Source organism: Heteronotia binoei, chromosome 19, assembly GCF_032191835.1.
Source record: "Heteronotia binoei isolate CCM8104 ecotype False Entrance Well chromosome 19, APGP_CSIRO_Hbin_v1, whole genome shotgun sequence".
Lineage (NCBI taxonomy): Eukaryota > Metazoa > Chordata > Lepidosauria > Squamata > Gekkonidae > Heteronotia > Heteronotia binoei.
The window spans coordinates 530,133-552,293 of record NC_083241.1 but is presented as its reverse complement, the minus strand read 5'-3'; the positions used below and the strand labels follow the sequence as shown (position 1 = coordinate 552,293).

The following is a 22,161-nucleotide window of genomic DNA, read 5'->3' as shown; positions in this document are numbered from 1 at the left end:
GGAAAGAGATCTTGGAGCTGTGGTGGGCGACAGCACAACAAAGAAAATGCCAATCCAGCATGCAAAATGCGAACTCCATGCTGGGGGTTGTTAGGAAAGGGACTGGAGGTGAAATGGCCCATATTGTAATGCTCTTGTATAGCTCTACGGGACAACATTGTGTGGAACGCTGAGTGCCATCCTGGTCTTTCCACCAACCATGCTCTAGAGGTCACCCGACCCTCTTCAGTGCCTGCTATGCGGGGATCCATTCAGGGCCCTGTTTGTGGAAGGGAGAGGGCCGCAGGGAGACACTGGACTTTTTCTCACCTCTCCTGCCACGGCTTCGAAGGAGGGGCCAGCCAGGTTCTTAAGACCCACAAGGGCATTCTGCAGTCTTTTTGGATGTGTTGAAGACTAATTTAATCTGGTTCCTTTCCTTGCAGATGAGGAGATGGGATATCCCAGCTGTGCCCTTCCTACGTGTGTCTCTGATCTTGTTGAGCTGCTGGACACTTGACAGAATTAACTGGGCCCTGCCACAAAAATGACTGCTGCTGCCCTGGAGAGCCCACCTGCAAGCCCAGGGACCTCATCAGATCTCGGAAGCCCAGCAGGGCTGACTCTGGCAAAGACTTGGATGGGAGACCTCCTGGGAATACCAGCAGTCAGGAGGGCTGGGCAGGCTCTATTCAGCCACCTCTCTGAATATCCTCCAGGCCCCCAGGGAGGTCAGTCGCCAGAGGCCGTCATGACTTCCAGGCGCATCTGCACGTGCACACACACAGTTTTAAAAGTGAGTGCTGGGGGGGTGGGGAGGCTGCAGCCCAGATATTGGGGAGGTTTCAGGAAGTGGCTGTCTCTCAGGAGGTGGCCTCTGAGGAGTGATGCCCCCTGGCCTCTTCTGAAGCACCTCCAGCCTTGGTGAGGAGAAGGAAATCCATCTGGCCCGAGGATGTTTATGCTACAGCCTGGCTGGTACCACTTTCAAGTCGCCTCTCCCACAGGTTCACACAGACAGCTCTTATCTTCTGCTAGAGAAGTGTGAGAATGGAAGATGTTTTTAGTAGCCCAAATTCCTTAGTAAGAAAAGAGATAATGTTTAGCAGCCTTTGAACCCGTGACTCAAGTATGCATCTGTGATGTAACCTTTGAAGATATCCTATATAGCAGCTGTGTAACACTGTATACGTCATTACTCCCAAGGCTTGTACAGCTTCTGAGTTTCTAAAATAAAATAGCTTTGAACTAAAACAAAAGACTACTTATTGAGAAATATCGATGCTTGACAATCACACCCCCAGTGCCCTGAGTGGAGACATCTTGGCAGGGCATCATCTCATAGCGTTTTGAAACTGGCAGGTCTCCAACTCCCTGTTCTTCTTTGGAAGGGCTTCCAGATACCAAGGGAACTTGCTGGTTTAGGATTCCTTCCCAAATTCAGCCTGGGAGGCCTCGCTTGTTTTGTCCAGAAGGTCATCAGAGGACCCTCAGAAAGGCGCTCCTTCGTCTCTCAACCCCCCACCCACAGGTGCTCCTCCTGACTTCAGCTGTTCCCTCGGATCTTTCTATCTTATCTGCTTATCTGATTTCATCCCACATTCACCTTTACATTCTACCTATTTTAAAAAACAAACACCCACAACCCTTGGGAGCGTCACGCCCATTCCAAGGGAATGGATTACTCTTTGACTCCAGTGGCTCCTTGAAGACCAACATTTTCTGCACAGTGTGAGCTGTTGTGAGTTTGCACACACAAGACAACTTGGTTGGTTTTCAAGGTGGCTGACTTTGTTCTGCTGCTTCAAACCAGGACGGCTGCACACCTGAGCCAGATCCCACTTTGGTTTGGATCTTGTTTTGAACTGGCCTCTCTTTGCAACACCCTTCTTCCCACCCCCCCACCCCCACACATACCTGTCAGTTGCGTCCATAGATCGTTGGGTCTGATGCAGTGAGTTCTTGTGGAGGCTCGCGTTGGAATAAATTTAAGAAGTTCATTTTGCTTCAAGTTGCGCCATTGTCAACCCCGGCCCCTGTCCTGCTGGTGCTCCAAGCTGCGGCAAAACCTGGTGGCACCCTGAGCCCTGCCCCCATCACCCAGGAAGGCCTGAGGCTGTCTGCGGAGGCCAGGGCTTGCAGCCAGCACCAAGGCAGGGGCGGGGGGGGAGGCTGGGGCCAGGATTCCGCAAGCCCTCCTTGTGGGTTTGGGTTGTCCCAAGTCTCCTCGTGGGAGGAGGAGAGCTGCCAGGCCTCCAACCAGGCCATCTGCCACCAAACCTTTACTCAGGGGCTCCTCTTGGGGTGCCCATTTACTCCCTGGCAAAGGGTGGGCTTTGCCAAGGGGCTCTTCTGTGACCTCCCTGCCCAGTTCTTGTTCATAAGCTGGGAGCCCAAGGGCCCAGGAGCTGGCGGGGGGGTGGGGTCTGCTGGGATGGTGAGCTCCATGGAGTGGACCACCACAACCTCCTCACCCAACAAGCAGAGGACTTGTTTGGCTCGGCCCTGACAGCGACTAGTGAGTGGGGTCCAGATTTATGACGTGGGCCTAGGGCGGGGGGGGGGGGGAGTCTGGGATAAACGCCAGGGCCACCCATCACTTGCTTGAAACTCTGGCAGGCAGCAGGCATGGGGCCATTGATGTGGGGCTGGGGAGCCTCTCTTCTTTTGGGACTGGACACATCTGTAGGAGATTGCTCGACCTTGAAGAAATGAGGTCAGGCACCCAGATTGCCCCAGGACCATCCGGAGAGGAGGCAACAGCCGGGTCACCAAGGTCACAGAGGGAGCCTCCCACATTCTGTGGCTCTGAGGAGGGACTCTGCCCAAGCTCTTCTTTCTTATTATTATTATTACTCTTTTCCTGTCTGTCTTAGCTGTGTTTACTTACCTGCAGGGCCTGGACTGCCGACTTAGTTTGTATTGCGTGTGTGTGTGTGTGAGCACGCACACATGCACCTGGAAGCCATGGCAACCTCTGGTGACTGACCCCTATTGGGAGCGTGAAGGATATTCAGGGAAGTGGCTGAAGAGAGCCTGCCTCTGCCTTCCCGACTGCTGGTATTCCTCGGAGGTCTCCCCTCCAAGTCCTTGCCAGAGCTGGCCCTGCTTGGCTTCTGGGATCGGAGGTGATCAGGCTGGCCTGGCCTGTTGCCTTCCACACAGAGGATGCGCACAGCGGGGGGGGGGGGGCAAACTTGCTCAACTTAAGAGCCATATAGAATAAATGTCAGAAGTTTGAGAGCCAAAAAAAAGAGAAGACGTCTGAGAGCCACAAGACATGAATGTCAGATGTTTGAGAGCCCCGAGACAGGAAGGAAGGCAGGCAGGCAGGCAAATGGTTTCGGGGGGGGGGGGGAGAGGTGGGAAGAAAGCAACTTTAAATGCCACTGATTTAAAGAGACAAATGCTTTCTCCAAGCTGGCTGACAGGGTACTGGGGGCTTCAAGAGCCACACAAGAGGTGTGAAAGAGCCAGTTTGGCCACCATGTTCCAGAGCTAGAGCTTAGGTGGGACCTCACCCCCCCTCAGAAACGCAGCATTGGCCTGGCCATGCAGAAAGGGGCAGGATTGCGCCTCCCGCCATGGCCCTGGGTCTGCCCTCCCCCACAGCAGCCTCCTCCACTGGGGGAACTTTTCTGGGGACAACTTTGCTCGGGGGCTGATCCGTGCCTCACGGCTGCTTTCGGTTTGCCTATTGTCTTCCTGCATATAGTTTGCCATGGCAAATTTATTGTTCCCAGTATAGTTAATTAGCGCGTGCGCCTGGGTGTGCCCTGCACTTATGGTGCAGCCCGTTATTTTTAAAATGCATAGATCCCGTAGAGGAATAATTCCCTCTCCAGATGGCCCTGATTCACGCCTGCCAGCTGTGCCTGAGAAGCCCATGAGCACTTGTTGGGGTTTCTGCTCAAGTCCAGGCCTGCCTTGGAGACCCTGATCCCCTGCTAGATAGGGAGGCCTCTCCGTGCAGAGACCCCCCCCACAGCCCCCCCAAGTGACCACCTTGGCAGGCTGTGTCCAGAGCACGTCCCTCTTGGCAGCCCTATGGGGTGCATGATGGATCAGCTGGCGCTGCAGCTCACCCAACTGACCAACAGAACCGGCCGGCCAGTCAACCTCCGCAGGAGGAGGTGGCCAGCGAGTCTTTTCCTCTTGGGGGGTGGTGCTGTGATGCTCCTGGCAGCTGGCTTCGGGGGGGGGGGGATTCAAGGCAAGAGACGTTATTCGGAGGGGGCTCTGCAGAGCAATCCCAGACTCCCCTGCTGCCCACAAGAGCTAGCCGGGGCTGACCTGCCTGCCCAGCTTCTGAGAGCGAGCGGAGGAGGAGGAGGTGAGGACAGGGCCTGGCCAGGTGGGGGCAAGGGCTGCTCACAAGACGGAAACCCTGGATTCTCTCTAGAAGGTCCTGGACGGCTGCTGCGCCAAGTGCAAAGGCCAGAGGTGCCAATGCCCAAAGAACAGCCCTTTCCCTCTCCTCTGGCTCCCACCACGGGAAGGCAGCCTTGCCCCCTGGATTCACTCCCTGCAGGGGGTGCCCTCAGGAAGAAGGAGGCGTGTCCATAAACGGGGAGACGGAAGGGCGGGCAGGCAGGCAAGTCTGAGGGAGACAAAGATGGCTTTGCGAGGTGAGCAAGCACCTGCATGGGTCTCCTCTAAAACCAAGGCAATGCGATGCTGTTGTAAGTTTGAGTCCAGCCAGGTACCTTGAAGACCGACCAAGGTGAAAGTTGGGCCTGACCTTCTGTGTGCCTGCAGCCCCCCCCCCCCTTTCGGTCTTCAAGGTGCCTGGCTGGACTCGCTTCTGCTGCTTCAGACCACCCCGGGGACCCCCTCCCCCCTGAATCTATACTGCTCTGCAGCTCCTCTGCTTAGTAGTAGCTGCAATGCGAGACTGGGATAGGTGAGTCCCAGGTTCGAATCCCTGCTCTGCTATGGAGAATCACTAGGAGGCCTTGATCCACTTGCACGTTCTCAGCCTGAGAGAGAGAGCAGCAGGAGGCCTGCAGCTGCTGTGGTGCCCTGCTGGGGAGGCGGGTGAGGACGAACCCAGGAAGCAGGAAGGTCCGGAGCCCCTCCCCCCCCACGCCCTTGGGGTGCCAGCAGGCCTGGCCCTAGACTGTCTGCACCCTAGGCGAGGCTCACACCAGGCAGCCTCCCCCCATGAGAGTGCCCCGAAGGCCGGCGCCCTAGGCAGCCACCTAGTTTGCCTCGTAGCAGGGCCAGCGGGGGGGGGCGGGTTTGGGGTCTGGCTCAGGCCAGGGGGTGTTGAGGGCAGGGCAGGGCAGGGCTTTGCTGCTGCGGGGTGGGGCGGGGCAGGGCAGGGCAGATCAACCCCGCGCGCCTGCCTCGGCCTGCCCAGGCTGCGGAGAAAGGGCCGGGCGCGGCGGAGCCAGCTTTGCCAGTCGAGCGTGCCAGCAGCTGCCCGGCCCCGCCCCGCCAGTGAGAAAGAGCCGGGCCCTGAAAGGCGGGGCGGGGCGGGGGCTCCTCGGCTGGCAGCACCAGGGCGCAACTCGGGGCTGCTCCGGGGCGCAAGCCCTGCTGCGGGGGGGGGGGGGGGGCGGTGCCTCCTAGCAGTGCCGTCGGGGGGCGGGGAGGTGGCGCGGGGCTCCCTGGGGCCGCCGGGGGGGGGCGGGCGAGAACAAGAGAGCCCCGCCCCTCGAGAGGCCAGGGAGGGAGGGAGGCAGAGCGAGCGGGCGGCTGCAGACGGGGAGGCCGGGCCGGGAGGAGCCGCGGTGGAAGCCAGCGCCGCGCCATGGGGCCGCCCCGCCACCCCCCCGGGACCCCCGGCGCGCTCTTCTGGGCGGCGGCGCCGCTGCTCGTGCTCGTGCTCGTGCTGGCGGGGGCGGCTGAGGAGGAGGCGGAGGCGGCGGCGAGGGGCCCGCGGCTGAGCCTGGGCTACGGTGAGCGGCCGCGCGGGCGGGGAGGGGGGCTCCCAGCTGCTTCGACGCCCCTCCCGCAGCCTTCCCTGCTTGGCCCGGCCAGGTCTGCCTCGGGGAAGGGGAGAAGCAGCGAGGGAGGGGGCCTTTCCGAAATACAGGAGTTGGAAGGGGACCCGTGAGGGCATCTAGACTGACACCCTTTGCCTATGGAGCTGCGAGATGGTCCTGCCCTGCCGGGCACAGGAGAGGGGAAGTGGCCCCCGCTGAGCAGATGGGCCAGGAGCCTGGAGGGGGGTGCAGATGCTCTCTTGGCAGCCCCTCTCTGCCTGGACGCTATGGGGGGGGGGCTTGGCTCTCCTCGCTGGCCTTTGGGGGTCCCAAAAGCAGCTCTTGGCCACCTGTCTTGCTGGGAGTGGAGACCCCTTTCCCTCTTCCGGGGGTCCCACTTCTTGGGAGCTGCAGATGTCTGGTGCAGCCAAACAGGAGATTTTGTGGCAGAGCTGTCTGACCGGCCCTTTCTGACTCTGGTGTATTTTGGTTGGGCCCTTCTAAGACTCCGCTTTCTGGCAAAGGAATCTGTTTGTTGAAAATGTGCTTGTCTAACCTCTCCCAAAAGGCAGCTCAAAACTTACTGCAGCAAGACAGAAAAAACATACAAAAACAGAAAAAAACCCAAATCCTGTATTCCTTAAAACAGCCCAATGCACAAAGCTCTTTCACGGTTTACCCCTTTGAACAAATTTTGAGTCCGGGGAAACCTGCCTAAATAGACAGAATCTTCGAGCTGGGAGGTTAGAGCTGCAGGACTCTGAACGGAGCCAGCAAATGCCCTCTGGGGCCGCTTGTCAGCAGCACCCGGTTGAGCCTGAGCCCGGCTCATCTAGTCCCCCTGCACAAGGCAGAAAACTCACAGATACCTCCACCTGACCCCAGAGTGGCAATCAGCATTTCCCCTCCCAGAACTAAACCCTGATGCAGCCAGCCCTTCCTGCCCTCCTTCTCTTGGTCTGCCAATATGCGTGAAACATTAACTTCCATTTCAGTGTGTCTGAGGAAGTGACACAAAAGCTCATCCCTTGGAAAAACTTTTATTGGCTTTAAAGGTGCCCGACTGGACTCAGACTTTGTTCCACTCTTTCAGACCAGCCTGGTGACTTGCCTGAGTTTATGCCTCTGTTAGCTGTATTCCTGGGCCCCTCTCTCTTGCTGCGCCCGGCCGTTCCGCTGCATTCCCAGCCCCTTGCAGGACAATTCAGTCGCCCAGTTTATGGCACTGCTTACTCACACAGTGTGGCCACATGACTGCTGGCTTTGTCCTGTGTTGTCCTCCTGCTCCACTTGCATTATTTCTCCCGTGTCCCATACTGTCCCATGACTTTGTCTCCCTGTACTCCAGAAGTCTGTGGGGAAGGCAGGCTATGCATAAGCCTGCTAAAATAAATAAATAGATAAAGTAGTCACAGAGCCGGAGACGTCCCGTGAGCAGTGCAGTTGGACCAGGATTACAGGAGGAAAAGACAATGCAAACCACCAACTGCCTAAGCAGAGCCCAGTCGGCCGAAGTAGAAAGCAAAGTTGCAAAGCGAGTTCCTGCCAGTGGACTACAATCCTAATTCCATTACAAAAGAGTTCCCCCCCACAATGGTTCCAGTTCTAATCCCTTGGCCACAATGCTGCCTGAATCTTTCTGTTGTGCACTTGCTGGGAAAGGCTAGAAGCAGGCAGCCCCTCCCCAAGGAAGGACAGAGTATAGGGGCAAGTGAAGGCTCTTCTCCAACGAGTGAAGAAGCTGCCCTGGTAGAGCTTGGGCCCAGCAGCTCTGCAGGTCTCAGACCACAGAGGGCTTGGTAGGTGAGGACAGTCGCCTTGGACTGAACCTGGTAATTGATCAGTAACCGGTGGAGTGGCTACCAAATGGGAGCTGTGTTCATGTTCCACCTGGCTCCCAGCAGCAACCACGCTGTGGCGTTCAGTACAGGCTGGAGTCTCCAAGACGACCTTAAGGGCAGGCCCACGTAGAGTGCATGGCAGTAGAGCAGCCTCAGGACCACAGAGCCAAGGATCCACATGGCGAGACAGACGGAGTCAAGGTTGAGAGCCTGAGAGCCCTTTTCCCCGTGGGATGAAGCTGGAAGAAAGCCTTTCTTGTGACTCCCTCTCCAGTCGCAACTCTGCCTCCAGGACAGCTCCAGGGCTCTGAACTAAGCCAGCCAGTGTCAACTGGAGTCTGTCCAATTTGGGGGCGGGGGGGGGGGGAGAAGCGCAGCATCCTTCAAGGCCTTCCAGCTCCACCCCCATCTGGTCAGGATTCAGATCCAGGTTGTTCATCCTTTGCCATTTGAACGGGCCCCCCAGAAGCCTTCTGGTGAAAGCAGTGCGCAGGAGAGGGGGGGGGGGTCAACAGCATGCAGATCACAAGTGGCTCCGGAACCCTGATGGATTTCTGAGAAGGACACAGAGAGGGTAGGGGACAGCAGAAGCCTGCGTGGAACCCCACAAGGCAGGTCTTTCCTTCCCCCCCACCGGATAACAGCCACCACCTTCTGTGCCCCTCCCTGAATCCCTCCTCTCCCCTCCCAGCAAGAACCCCGGTGGGGGGTGGCCCTGAGGTTCAGGCGTCATGGATGGATCCAGAAAGAGCGACGAGGGGCCACAGCCACCTGCCCAGGCCCACAGCTCTGTCTCTGGCCTGCAGGCAGGCTGAAAGGGGTGCAGGGCAGGGGAGCTACTGGTCTGGCTGCCTGCCTTGCTCTTCTCCAGCGCTGGTGTTTAAAGTGGCAGAAAGAAGACCCATCCTTTAGTGCAGGGGTGTCAGAAGTGTGGCCGGGGGATGGATCAGGCCCTTGGGCAACCGGCTGTCACCTGCTTCCTTCTCCCTCTCTCTTGCTTCCTTCTGCATCACAGCTTGCTTTGCAAGGCTTGCTCAATTGCACAGCAGCTACAGAGCAAAGCCTCTCTATGAGGCTTCTCTCTTGGGGAGGAAGTGGGGGGGGGGGAGGAAATTGCTTTGAAACTGACCACAATATTGCAAGAGTGCTAATACTTTAAGCATGTTTTATTTCAAGTGGGTTTTCTTAAAGCTTTGTGTTTGTCTGTGTCCTTTATAAAGTTTATATCTTTGCTATGCGGCATGACATTTTATGACACACCCAGGGTCTCATTTATGTCAGATCCGGCCCTCATAACTAATGAGTTTGACAGGCCTGCTCTAGAGCCCTAGGAAAGGTCGCCTGAGTGCAGGTGGTTGATTCATGACAGACAACGGGGAGGGGGGGGGCCTGGCTGCCGCCACCAGGACAGACAGGGATCCTGAAGACCCTCGGGGGCCTCCCAGCTATCTCTCAGCAGGCCGAGCAGCACCCTGAGGTGAAGAGAGCAAAGGGCGGGGGTCTGCTGCAGCTGACGGGGGCTGTCCTTGCAGGGTGGGCGTGTCCCCGGCCTCTGCTTCAGCTGGGGAGAAGGAGCCAGCCCAGTGACGAAGCAGGTAGTCACCAGCACTCCCCAGTGACGTCGGCCAGCACCTGCCGTGGGTGAATCAGTGGCTCGCCCAGCCCGGCAGGTGTGGCAGGGTTCAGCTCCGCCGCAGCTTCCTTCCTGCTGGGCCCGCCCCACTCTGCTCTGTTTCTGGGAACGCAGCTGTGGCAAGGAGGCGAGGGTGTTTTTGTGCCCAGGAGTTCCCGGGAGCAGTTGTGCTGGGTCACCCGCTCTCTACAGCCAGGAGGGAAGGCGCAGTTAGGTGCCAGCTGCCTCCAGACACAGCCCGGCTCTGGTTCCGCCTGCTCTCTCTCTCTCACACACACACACACACACACATTGTGAAGACGACAACAACCCAGCAAGCGTGCTGACGTGGCAGAGGCCCCCTGGGGCTCTCAGCTGGTGGAGCTCTTGCTGCTGCATTTGTGGCCACCCGGAAGAACTGCGGAGGAGGCTGCTTGTCTGAAGGCTGGCTGGGGTGGAACTAGGCCGGCCGCGACCCTCCCCCATCCCGGAGTTCCGGCAGGGAGCGGGAAGCAAAGCCTCCTTCTGCCTGATGTCCCCACGAGGTCTCTCCTTGGGCCATGCTGGCCCAGAGGTGCTGAGCAGGGAAGCTCTTGAGTGGCTGTGCCCTGGGGGGGGGGCATCCAGGCCTCTGGGGCTCCAGTCCCTGAGCCAGCTCTGCGCCCCACAAGTCTCCTGCCAGCAGCCTGGCCCAGTGCTGGCTCCCCATGCCCATCCGTGTGCCCCCTGCAGAACCTGAGTGGCGCCCTTGGCCGACAGATCTTGGGTGCCGGATGACGCCTGCTCTTGGGAACTTCCTTTGCGGTGCCCTGGGAGAAGAGAGGGCTGGCTGAGACTTTTGCCTCCCCCAGGGGCTGCCCACATCTCCCACCTCTGCTCCTCCACGTTGTGCTTGCAGAAGTGGCAGGTCAGGCCTGGGCCCCCGGGCCAGCTTCCCTGGCAGGGTGGGCATGCTGACCTGGCAACCCCAGACCCTAGTTTGGCACCCTGTGCCCTGCTGTTCCCCTTGGGGGGCCAGTGGGTGGGCTGGGGGGCCTGCCCCTTCCAGAGGGCAAAGGCTCGCTCTGCCTACTCCAAGACTGGCACTGGCCTGGCATTCCTGGCTGCCCATGTTCCTTTTTTGGGGGGAGCTGCTTGCCCTGGAGGGACAGACCAATGGAGGGGAGGGGAGTCTCTGCCAAAGTGGCCCAAAGAGAAGCCTGTTTAGCCTGGCGAGGAGGCGGCTGAGAGGTGATGGGACTTGAAGGGCTGTCCTAGAGAGCAGGTGCAGAGTTTTTTGTTGCCTCAGAAAGTAGGACCAGAACCAGTAGGTTGAAATTAAATTAGAATTGTTTCTGGCTCAACATGAGGAAGAACTTCCTGACCGTTAGAGCGGTTCCTCAGTAGAAGAGGCTTCTTCCTCGGGAAGTGGTGGGCTCTCCTTCTTTGGAGGTTTTAAACAGAAGTTTGATGGGCATCTGACAGCAATGTGGATCCTGTGAATTGAAAGGGAGGTGTTTGTGAGTTTCCTGCATTGCACAGGGGGTTGGACTAGATGACCCTGGAAGTCCCTTCCAATTCTGTTACTCTATGATTCTAAGTAGGCAGGGTAAAGGGGGGGGCGTCAGAGCTGACCTCGCCCAGAGTGCTTCTGTGTGTGGAAGCCGAGATGGGGGGGCAGTTGACTGACTGCTGGCCAGCTTGAGGGAGAGGGCAGAATGTGTGGCTGGATGCCAAGGGAGTTGGCTTCATGCAGGGAAGAGAAGGAGGAGGAGGGTTCCCCCTCTCTGGGCACAGGCCCCAGGGGGAGGGGGAGACGGGGCCCTCCCTCCCAGTCTGGCTTGGGGCCAAGGGCAGAGTTGGCAGTCCTGGCCCAGCAAGCCTCTGTCCTGCACTCCGGCTGCTTTTGTGCCGGGAAGCAGAAGAGACTCTCCTGTTGGTGCTGAGCTCCCCCCAGCAGGCGCTTTCTCCCAGGCAGGCAGCCCTGGTGCTCCGGAGCCCCCCTCCCGCAGCCAGTCTCAGGTGTCCCCTGCCTGGAGCGCTGCTGAGAACCAGCTCTGCCCCCCCTGCCAGGAAGGAGGGCCTCATGGTGCCTGCTTGCCCCCCCTCCCCGAAAGCAGGCTGCCATCCGCTGGGCGGGAAGCCAAGCTCTCCCTGGCTGGTGGGGGGAACCTCCCAGAAGCCTCCCTCCCCCCCACTTCTGGCCTGCCTCACATTTGCCCCACCCCAGAGGGTTTTCCGGGGGGGGGGCTCTTGTCACAGCATGTGGTGGGGTGTGGAAGCAGGAGGCAGTGCACGGGGAGGGGGAGGGAGAGGGGTGTGTGTGCTGCTGAGGCTGTGGGGCAGAGCCTGGGCTGGGGGGGGGCGTCCATGGCTGCTGCAGGAAGCTGCCTGCTCCTTTCTTGGGCAGAGGAGGGGGGGCCAGCAGGGTCTTCCGGGCTTTGCCTGGGGTGGGGCTTCCCCCCCAGTGGCCAGCTCCTTTGACGTGGGCAAGTCTGGCTCTGGGGGGGAGAAGGTGTGCTTTGCCTGGAGTGCTGGAGAGTCGCTGCCGGCAGGGCAGATTCCTGGGTCAGGTGCAGGCTTGCCGAGAACTACCAGAACAGGCTTTCCACCTGGCAGGGAGGGTCAGCCCAGGTCGCTGGTGCCAGGCAGTGCCCAGGAGGCTCCTCTGGGAAACGCCCAGTGGGTGGGGGGGCCTCTGCCTGGCCTCCTTGCTGCACTTTCATGGGGGGGCCTCCCTCCTTCCCTGCTCCCGTGGCTGCATGGGGGGGCAGCATCTTAGCAACTCCCCCCTAAACAGGCTGGCTTTCCCCAAGGAGAGGCCCGAGTTCGAGTGAGGAGCCGCGCAGGCTGGCACAGCAATTCCAGGGCTCGACTAGGACCTGGGAGGGCCAGGTTCGAATCTCCACCCTGTCAGGGAAGCTGGCTGGGGGATTCCGGGGGGGGGGCAGTCTCAGCCTTGCCTACCTCACAGGTGGGTTGTTGTGAGGATAAAATGGGGCAGAGGGAGAAGAGTGGAAGCTGCTTTGGATTCCCACTGAGGAGAAAAACGGGGGAATCAATGAAGTGAATAAAGTGCTGGGGGCAGGATGGGCAAGGGGGCTTCCTGCCCTTCCCCAGACCCAAGGCAGAAGCCAGCTGGCCAGCGGGTGAGGCTGGAGGGCAGGACTGGATGCCAGAACCCCCTCAGACGGGGGGGGGGGAGGGATTGCCAACAGGAAGAGCCCAAGGCGAGTTTCCTGCCCCTTGCGGGCATGTGCTTTCCCTGTCCAATGAGGATGCAAGACTGGCACACAACCCCCCCCCCCCACGGTGCCCACTCCAGGCCCTCCTGGGGCCACTCAGGCCCAGGGGCTGTCAGCCAAGGGGGGGTCTGCTCCCATCACTCCCCTCCCTCCTTGTGGGGCCCCAGAGGGCAGGGCGGGCTTGGGGGGCAGAGGTCCTTCTTGCTTACAGGGAAGCAGTCATGGGGGGGGGGGTTGCCCCTGGCATTCTGCTGGCCCCCAAAGCGCTCAGGGAGGAGGAGCAGGGCTGCAGCGTTGTCTCTGCCATGGGAGCCCATGAAGGCACTCTGGGGCGGGCAAGGGACTCTCTGGGCCACCTGTGCTCCAACAGGCCTCTTTGCCTGCCTCTTCTCAGACTTCCCCAGCCGGCTGGCCCACCGCTTTGAACTGCCCGGTGTCACCAACTACACCGTCCTGCTGCTGAGTCCGGATGGGGGCACCTTGTATGTGGGGGCCCGCGAGACCCTCCTCGCCCTCAACACCAGCGCCTTCTCTCCTGGGCCGCAGCATCGCAGCGTGAGTGCCCGCCCCCCCTTCTCTGCCTCCCCTGCCGCTCTCCGTCTGCTGGAGGGACGCTCCTCCTGCCGAGGCTGGGTCTCTTCCAAAGGCTTGTGCTCTCCTTGCAAGAACAAGCCCCGGGGGGGGGGGCTCTCTGGCCCCTGCTCTCTGCTGTGCCCACCTCTTGGCTTCAGACCAGGACTTGGTTTTGAGCCCCACAGCCAGAGAGCGCAAGCAGGGGCAGAGCCCACAGCCTGCAGGTCGGGGCACCTTGGGCAGTTGTGCAGGGAGGGAGGGAGGGGCGCCAGGGCAGCGGGCAGGTGCATAGAGCCCCCCTCCCCCCTCCGTCAGCGTGGCTCCCTGTCTGTTGCAGCTGCTGTGGGCTGCCGAGGAGGAGAAGAAGCAGCAGTGCGTCTTCAAGGGCAAGGACCCCCAGGTGAGTGCCCATCCTCCTGCCCAGCTGGGGTGGGGGCAAGGCGGACTGACTGGTGCAGAGGGCAGGGTGAGGGGAGGTTGGGGAGCCACCCGGCTGGATGCCAGTGCCCTGCCGCCCCCTCCAGAGAGACTGCCACAACTACATCAAGATCCTGCTGCAGCTGAATGACACCCACCTCTACACCTGTGGAACCAGCGCCTTCAGCCCCACCTGCACCTACCTGGTAAGCACTGGGATTGGGGAGAGGGCCGCCTGAGTGGGAGGGTGGCTGGATTGGGTGGCCACCCGCACACCTGCTTTGCTGGGGCTTCCCGGAGCATCCTTGCTGGGGAGTGGCATTCGGGGAGGCTGGTGCTGGCGGACGGGCAGTGCTGTCCATGGCATTCTTGCCAAGGGGAGCGCAGTGCTGCTGGCTGGGGGAGAGGCGCTGTTCCAAGGCCCATTTCTGGGCAGATGCTCTCTGCTGTCCCTGGCTGGCTGGCTGGCTTTGCGTCTGGCGGGGGAGGTATACCCCTTCCCCAAGGTGTAGTGTTTGCCTTGCAAAGGGAGAATGAAGGGAAGGGCTTTCCCTGGCCTCATCCCTTCATGGTTCTGCCTGTGCTGGGACTTGCCTCCAGCCGCTCTCAGTCCCTAGAAGTGCAAAGAAAGAAGCAGGCAGGGCCTCTGAGCACGTGCAGACAGCCTTAGTGCTGGGGGAAGGGCTTCCAGGCTAGAGGGAGCCCCACCCGATTGTCCCTCCCCCCTCCCATCTCTCTCTCCCTTGCAGAGCATCCCAGACTTCAGCCTGCAGCGGGACGCGTCGGGGCGGCTGGTGCTGGAGGATGGGAAAGGCCGCTGCCCCTTTGACCCAGAGTACAGATCCACGGCCCTTCTTGTTGGTAAGGGGGCTGGGGAAGACTGGCCCATGAGCACGAGGAGGAGGAGAGAAGGCAGCCGGGGCGGGGCTGAGGCCAAGGGTTTGGAGAGGGAGGACCTGGTCTCAGGTGGGTCAGAGGCCCAGGAGCTGGTTCTGCTTGCTGTGAGGGGGGGCTCTGTTTTGCAGACGGGGAGCTGTACACGGGGACGGTGAGCAACTTCCAGGGCAATGAGCCGACCATCTCGCGCAGTCACAGCAGCAGCCGTGGGGCTGTCAAGACAGAGAACTCCCTCAGCTGGCTGCAAGGTACATTGGGGGAGGGGAGGAGAACTGGCAGCATAGCCTGCTGGGGTGGGGTGGGGGGTTCTTCACTGCATTCAGAGCTTGGGCTGGGCTGATCAGGCACAGGGAGCAAGGCTCTGCAGCTCTTCCGCTGGCCCCCTCTCAGCTTCCCCTTCGGCAAGCGACTCCAGGGTGGGGCTCTCTTGGGGGCAGGGGGCTGTTGGCACTTACTGGCCTGTCTTTGGTGTGGCCGTGGCACAGACCCTTCCTTCGTGGGCTCCGCTGTCCTCCGGGAAAGTCTCCCCCCCAGCAACCCCCAGGGAGATGACGACAAGGTGTACTTCTTCTTCAGCGAGAGCGGCAAGGAGTTTGACTTCTTTGAGGACACCGTTGTGTCACGCATCGCACGAGTGTGCAAGGTGAGAGCCACGTGTGCTGCACTGTGGAACTTGGCCAGGGTAACCGGGTGGGGGGTGGGGAGAGGAGGCTTTCCCCCTGAAACTGCGTCCTGCTGAGCACGGTCAGGTGGCAGACCAGTTCTTCAGGAACGCAGAGGTCCCAAAGGATCTCTCCAAAGAGGGAGAGCCAGCGATGACCTAGGAATGAGGAGGAGGTGGAGCGTGAGTAACTTTAGGAGGTCTGGCCCTGGGCTCACGGTGGCCAGCCCCAGAAGATTTCCCTGAGCCCCAGCTGTGGAAAGGTGGGGGGGTTTCTGTGCTAGCAGAGCAGCCAGGATTGCAGCGTTCTTGCCCAGATCTTGGGAACACTGCGTAGAGTTCAGGTTGCCATATCCCAGAAGCCACACTACAGTGCAGAAGAGAGAACCATCATGACGATTGCAGGGTCTGTAAGGAAAGGCTGAGAATCAGACGTTTCAAGGATCAGGAATATAAGAGAGTGACTGTGTGGAGAATGTGGATAGCGAGGGCTGCTTCTCCCTCTCCCATAAAAGTCAGACTGGCAGCTGGCTGCAGAAGCTGAAGGCCAGAAGAAGAGGACGGGAGAAGTGCTTCCTGCGCAGTTGGGACTCACGGCTGGAGGATGTAGCTGTGGCCGCACGTCCTGTGGCCTTGCAAAGGGCCTCCTGCTCTAGACCAGGCTGGCAGGTGGGGGGACTGGGGAGCCTCCTTGTGGCCAGAGGGCATAAGAACATAAGAGAAGCCATGTTGGATCAGGCCAACGGCCCATCAAGTCCAACACTCTGTGTCACACAGTGGCAAAAAATGTTATATACACACATACACTGTGGCTAATAGCCACTGATGGACCTGTGCTCCATATTTTTATCTAAACCCCTCTTGAAGGTGGCTATACTTGTGGCCGCCACCACCTCCTGTGGCAGTGAATTCCACATGTTAATCACCCTTTGGGTGAAGAAGTACTTCCTTTTATCCATCCATCAGGGCAGGATCCGCATGGAGTCCCCCCCCCCAGCACTCCCATAAGAGCCTCTCAGCCCCTGCTGTGGGCCCTCTGGGGAAGAGGATGCCCCCAAGTGAGCGTGTCTGCACCGTTTCACCCAGGGCATCCCTGCCCTTTGCTGGGTGTGTGTGTGTGTGTGTGAATGGGCAGCTGCCAGATAGGGTCCCCTCATAAGGCTGGCACTACAGGCTCTCTCCAGGATCCCAGGCAGAGACCCTTTCCTCTGAACTCAGAGGGGATGGCTCAGGGAACGGCCTCCACCCCAAGGAAGTCCTCCCCAAGGAAGGAGAGATCCTGTTGAGGTGCTCTGGGCGGGTTGCTGAAGCTCTAGACCCCCTGGCTGAAACGTGGTCTCCACCCTGGGTACAAGTTTGTTTAAAATGCCCTTTGCTGCTGAATGCAGAAGTGGGAAGAGCTTCTGTCTAAGTCCCGCCGGGGCCAGGCCGTTCCCAGTCACCAGTGAAACACTGATTGTTTTGCCTGACTTTGGGCTGTTTCTGCTTTGCCCTCCTTCCTGCAAGGGAGATGTGGGCGGAAAGATAGGACTTTAATTTGGTGTTTGCTCTCAGCTGCTAAGACATTGTATGCGCAGTTGTGGAAGCAAGAAAAAATACATTGGACAATTTTTTAATGTGAATGGGAGAAAAGAAAGACATTGATTTTTGATTGGTTAGGGGTGCCTTTTTAATTGAACTTAAGTATATAACTTCGGCGGAAGTCTAGTAATGGAGGGAGGGGGGTTTGAAAATATCATGGGTTAGAGATAGTAAGGACATAATTAAATATTGTAACCATATGTTATTAATAAAATTGTTTAAAACCAGGGAGATGTGGGGGGAGAGCGAGTGCTCCAGAGGCGCTGGACAACCTTTCTGAAAGCCCAGCTGCTGTGCTCCCGCCCCGGGGACGGCTTCCCCTTCAACGTGCTGCAGGACATGTTCACGCTGACGCCAGGAGAGGGCTGGCAGGAGACCATCTTCTACGGGGTCTTCTCCTCTCAGTGGTGAGCTGCAGGAGTGGGGGAGGAGACCACATCCACTCCAGCAGGAGGGGGGGCAGGGAGAGCTGACGGGGGAGGGGGAGAGGCCAGCCCTGCAGGCATTCAGGGCATCTCAGAACACTGGCTCCCAGGCCTCCTTGGTTCCTGGCTGGTGCGTTGGGGTTTGGGGTCCACGCCTCCTTCTCGCTTTGCTGCTTGCCCACTCAGGACTTCTCTTCCTCTCCGCCAGGGATAAGAAGGGCAGTGTGGGGACAGCAGTCTGCGCCTTCTCCATGCCTGCCGTGACGGAAGTCTTCAATGGCCTCTACAAGGAAATCAACCGAGAGACGCAGCAGTGGTACACAGACACCCACCCTGTGCCAGAGCCCCGCCCTGGAGCGGTAGGTACTTGGGGGCGGGGGGAGACACTGAAGTGGGTGGCTCTTGCTGCAGCTTCGTCCCACCTGTGCCATGGATGCTGGAGACCCGGGAGAGCTTGCAGGGGGTGATGGGGGAGGGCTCCTGCCCCTGCTGGTGGAGCTCCTGGTGGCACCGGGGGGGGGGGGGGTTGGCCCCTGTGTGACACAGCGTTGGTCTGATCCAGGGCTTCCCTTTAGTCCTTATCAGCAGCTGCTGGTCCAATCCTCTCCCTCCCCTCTCCAGTGCATCACCAGCCAGACACGCCACATGAAGATCACCTCTTCGCTCCAGATGCCCGACCGGGTGCTCAACTACCTGAAGGACCACTTCCTGATGGACAGCGCCGTGCGCAGCCAGCCCCTCCTGCCGCAGAGCCAGGCTCACTACCAGCAGATCAGTGTGCAGCGTGTCCAGGGCCTGCACTACGCCTACGACGTCCTCTTCCTGGGGACAGGTGGGCGGCCAGCGGGGGAAAGGGGGTCTGGGGGTGAGGGGTGGAATGAGTGGACCAGCCCCCCAGTCTTGCTTGGAAAGGGCCCCAGAGGTCCTGTGCACCATTCGCATGAGAGCTGGCACTAGGATAGCTGAAGGCAACACCGGGGTGACTGCCAGGGGGCCAGGGCTTTCCAAGACACAGGACGGAGTCTGAAGAGGAGGAGGAGGAGTCATTGCTCAGTGTCACGTTCTTAGGGTGCAGGCAGGCAGGAGTCCAAAGCCAGTCCAGGAAGTCAAGCAGGAGCCAAGTCACCAATGCAGAATCACAAACCGGAGTCAGAAGTCAATGTCCAAAAGCCAAAAGGTCAGGGTGCCAAGGAAATCAAGCAGGTCAGGAGCAGGAAGAGCGTGGATGCAAGCCAGAGAATAGACTTGTTGCTTCCAGGAGGTTACCAGGACCTGGGTGGCAGCTATATGGGATTCTCAATCAGCCTGCTCCCTGGGTGGCAGAGACTCTGCTAGAACTTAGGGCTGAGAGATCTGAAGCAGTGTGCCTCATGTCTTCGCTCTGAAAGTTCTTTCCGGAGCCTGCTTCGAACTCTTGAGATGGGAGGAGGAGAGCTTGGAGGAGATTGATCCTCAACAGCTGACACTGGTGCCTGGAGAGTGATTGATGGGCCAGCTGCTGTTTGTTCAGCTGAGGAACTGGCTGGAAACTCTTCCAGGTCTATTAACCCTTCCAGCTCCTCCTTGTCAGGGCTCATGACACCCAGTGGCAGTCTTTGGCCTCTCTGGTTAGTGGAGCTGTTGGGAAAGCCCACGGGCTGCCCAAGATGGCTGATGCTGGCTGCTGGGCGGAAGAGATGCTGCTGAGCTGAATGGCCCCCAGGGCTGGCCTGCTGGGGGGGGGGGGGGGGCTTAGTCTTAAGTGCTGGGCAGCTCCCCCCCTCATTCTGTCAGCCCATAACAGGAAAGGGTGGGCTTCCAAGGGGGCTTTTCTGCAGCAAGCTGGGTTCTGGCTGGTATTGCCAACCAAACGTCCCCCGTGGAAGTTAGGCTGCCTGTCATCTGAAGCAATGGCATCCCCTTTCCTTCTCCCCTCCCCCCCACTTGCGCTGGTGCCTTTAGCCCCTCCTTTTCCAGGAAGTCACATCTGTCCTGGCTTCCTTTTTCTAAGAAATAATGGAGTTGCGACACCTTCCAGGTTTCCTGCAGGCCAAGGACCAAAGAGGGGAGAGCCTGGCTGGTGAAGAAGCCGCTGCTGCCTCCTCCTCTTTGGGACCTGTCTCTCTTTCACTTGGCTCAGTTGTGCAGGGGGCTCCGTGTGGAGCAGGTCTGGGCACACTCCGTGACTCAGAGGCACCCAGCGGTGTTCAGTGCCTGCTCCACCGGAGAGGATTGTTCGCTTTGACTTGCAGAGGAGGGGCCGCAGCCCTTTCAGAATGTCGTTCTTCTGCATTGGGGGGGGGGGCAGCGTAAAAGTTTGCTTGCTGTCAGGGAGCATTTTCCTGTGCCCTGCTGCCAGGAGGCCTGTGTGTGGGTCCCTTCTGAGGCTGGCTCCTGTGCCCTTCATTATCTGCTGCTTCCAGAGTTCAGCAGAGAAACGGATTGGCTGTGCTGCCCCCTCCCTGTTCGCGGATGTTGAGGGGGGTGGGGTGTCTCTGTACTGGGAGGCTGTGCTGAGGGACCAGTGTCAGATCTTGGGCTGGTGAGCTCTGGGTTCAAGTCCACACCCAAGCCTGAAGTTCAGTGATTCATCTTAGGCCAGGCACACACTCTCTGCCCAGCCTGGGGCTAAAGTGGAAGGCAGAAAGTCCTCTCTGTGGGGCTGAATTCCTGGGAATGGGAACGGCTGCTGGCTACAAAAGCAGCAGCCTTTGGAGGTGGAGAAGCAGGGCTGGGAAGAAGAGAAGAGGGGAGTCTGTGGAAGGCGGCCTTCAGTGTGCAGCCGCTTGGCTCCGGCTGGGGAAGAGCTTTCAGCAGCTGCCCTTGTGCTTTGCAGGTGACGGGCGGCTCCACAAGGCAGTGGTGAGGGGCCAGGGGGTGCACCTGGTCGAGGAGCTACAACTCTTCCCTGCAGGGCAGCCGGTCCTCAAGCTGCTGCTGGACCCCACCCAGGCAAGGCAGGAGGGCAGGGCGGGTGGGGAGGGAGGGAGGGGCAGCCCATGCTGAAGGGCCAGCTGGGACAAGCGTCCGACGGAGGGAGGGCAGCCGGGCTGCTGCTGTCGTTGCCTCCCAGGGCTGGGCTCTCTGCTGGGTGCTGCATGCAGAGGCATCCCCTCTCAGCCCAGCCCCTCCTCCCCCCCCCGCAGGGCTTGCTCTACGCAGCCTCTTCTTCCATGCTGGTGCAGTTGCCGGTCGCCAACTGCAGCCTGCACCAGAGTTGTGGGGAATGCATCCTGGCCCGGGACCCCTACTGTGCCTGGAGCGGAGAAGCCTGCCGGCCTGTGGCCCAGCGCCACCAGCAGCCCCCCACAGTGTAAGCGCTCCCGTTTCCTGGGGGGCTGGGGAGACTGAGCCGGGCCTCCTTCAAGCGCTGGTGCCCCCGGTGCCCTTTGCGCCCCATACCCATCTCCGCTTCCCTCCTCTCCCCCCAGGCCCTGGGCCCAGGACATTGAGACTGCGGCCGTGAAGCGGCTGTGCCAGACCAGCAGCCTGCAGCCGGACCACTCGACAGGTACAGAAGCACCAGTGGTGGGCGGGGGGCAGCAGCCTTTTGGAGAGAGGGAGCCCCACCCCTTCACCTTTGCCTTCTCTCCCCCCAGCTGCCAAGTGCCAGCCCGTGTGGCTGACCGCCAACGCCGTGAAGCCGCTGCCCTGCCCCCGCCTCTCCAACCTGGCCTCCCGCCAGTGGGTGAGGGAGGGGGCTGCCCTCAACACCTCCTTCCTGGTGCTGCCCACAGGTGAGCTGGTGCTGGTGGGCAGCCGCGAGCAGGCTGGGCACTACGAGTGCTGGTCCCAGGAGGGGGGGTTCCGCCGGCTGATGGGCAGCTACTGCGTGAGGGTGGAGCCGGAGGGGCCGGGCTGGCTGGTGCCCCTCCCGGACCCCCTGGACACCATCAGCACTTCCCGGAGCACCTCCCCCGCGGCGGTGGCAGCAGGGGGCATCACGGCCCTGCTGGAGGCCAAGACCTACTGGACCGAGTTCCTGGTGATGTGCGGGCTCTTCGGCCTGACCGCCACCCTCCTGACCCTCTTTGTGCTGCGCCGGCACCAGAGCACCATGAAGGCCTTCCTCCAGCAGGGCAAGTGCACCAGCGCTCCAGCCAAAAAACTGCACAAGGCGGGGCTGCCCACGGAGACCCTGCCCCTCAACGGTGCCTCCGCCCCCAGCGCCCCTCTCGACCACAGGGGTTACCAGACGCTGGACGACAGGCACGTGGCCAGCACTCCGCTGCGGGACACCCCGGCTCCTCCCCCCGGCACAGCCTTCCTCGAGGCCGATCTGCGGGCGCTGAGCGTGCACGAAAGCTTTGTGGAGATGCCGGCTCCCTCCCAGCGGCCCCGCGTGCGCCTGGGCTCCGAGATCCGGGACTCAGTTGTGTGAGCGAGCTGCTCTTAGCCAATGCCAATGGCTCATGCTGGGTTGTCCGGGGGGGGGCAGTGCCCCCAGACTGCCGTAGTGCAGGTTTCAGTACTGCTGCCACCAAAGGACCAGAAGCCATGCAGCCCGTGGACACCTTTGCTCAGAGGGGAAGCTGGGCGTGCAGAGTCAGGCTGCAAGACTTTGTGACCAGTCCCCGGAGCTGCAGCAACAGGAGGAACGGCCCAGCCAGCCCCGTTTCCCGGCAGGAAAGACCAAACATGGCAGCTGCCTGGCAAGAGCTCTGTCCAGCTGCTATCTGCAGAGGAGCAGAGAGAGAGGAGCAGGTGCTGAAGTCGGCAGGTCGTCCACCCATCCCTTGGACGAGAGAAAACTTTCGTTGCTTTGTGGGGCGGGGGAAGTGTGTCTGGTACTGTTGAATGCTGTACGCGTCTTTCACATGCCACGTTGTGCAAGTGTCTCAAAATGTGAATTCTTCCCAGCTGGAACCGCTCTGCGGTTGCAGTTGTACCCCTTTCCCCATGTTCTTGCACAAGAGGTTTCTTTGTTGAGTGCATTTTACATAAAGTGAAGATGTTTTCTTTGGTGGGGGCATTGGCCTGGCTTCTGTTTTGGCCTGGTGCCTTGTGGGTGGAGGGGACAGGTCTCCCTCACTCCTTCTCAG

At 60.0% G+C, this 22,161-nt stretch overlaps 1 protein-coding gene across 1 annotated transcript; it reads left to right on the top strand.

Annotated features, from left to right (window-relative positions):
* Positions 1-5,734: 5,734 nt before the first annotated feature.
* Positions 5,735-22,083, top strand: SEMA4B (semaphorin 4B). The gene is made up of 14 exons (XM_060260353.1): positions 5,735-5,882; positions 12,981-13,141; positions 13,497-13,559; positions 13,684-13,782; positions 14,326-14,437; positions 14,602-14,721; positions 14,959-15,116; positions 16,944-17,122; positions 17,349-17,499; positions 17,762-17,972; positions 19,956-20,071; positions 20,266-20,432; positions 20,551-20,630; positions 20,719-22,083. Exons 1-14 carry the CDS (start codon positions 5,735-5,737, stop codon positions 21,498-21,500), a joined length of 2,547 nt encoding a protein of 848 aa, XP_060116336.1. The 3' UTR covers positions 21,501-22,083.
* Positions 22,084-22,161: the final 78 nt, after the last annotated feature.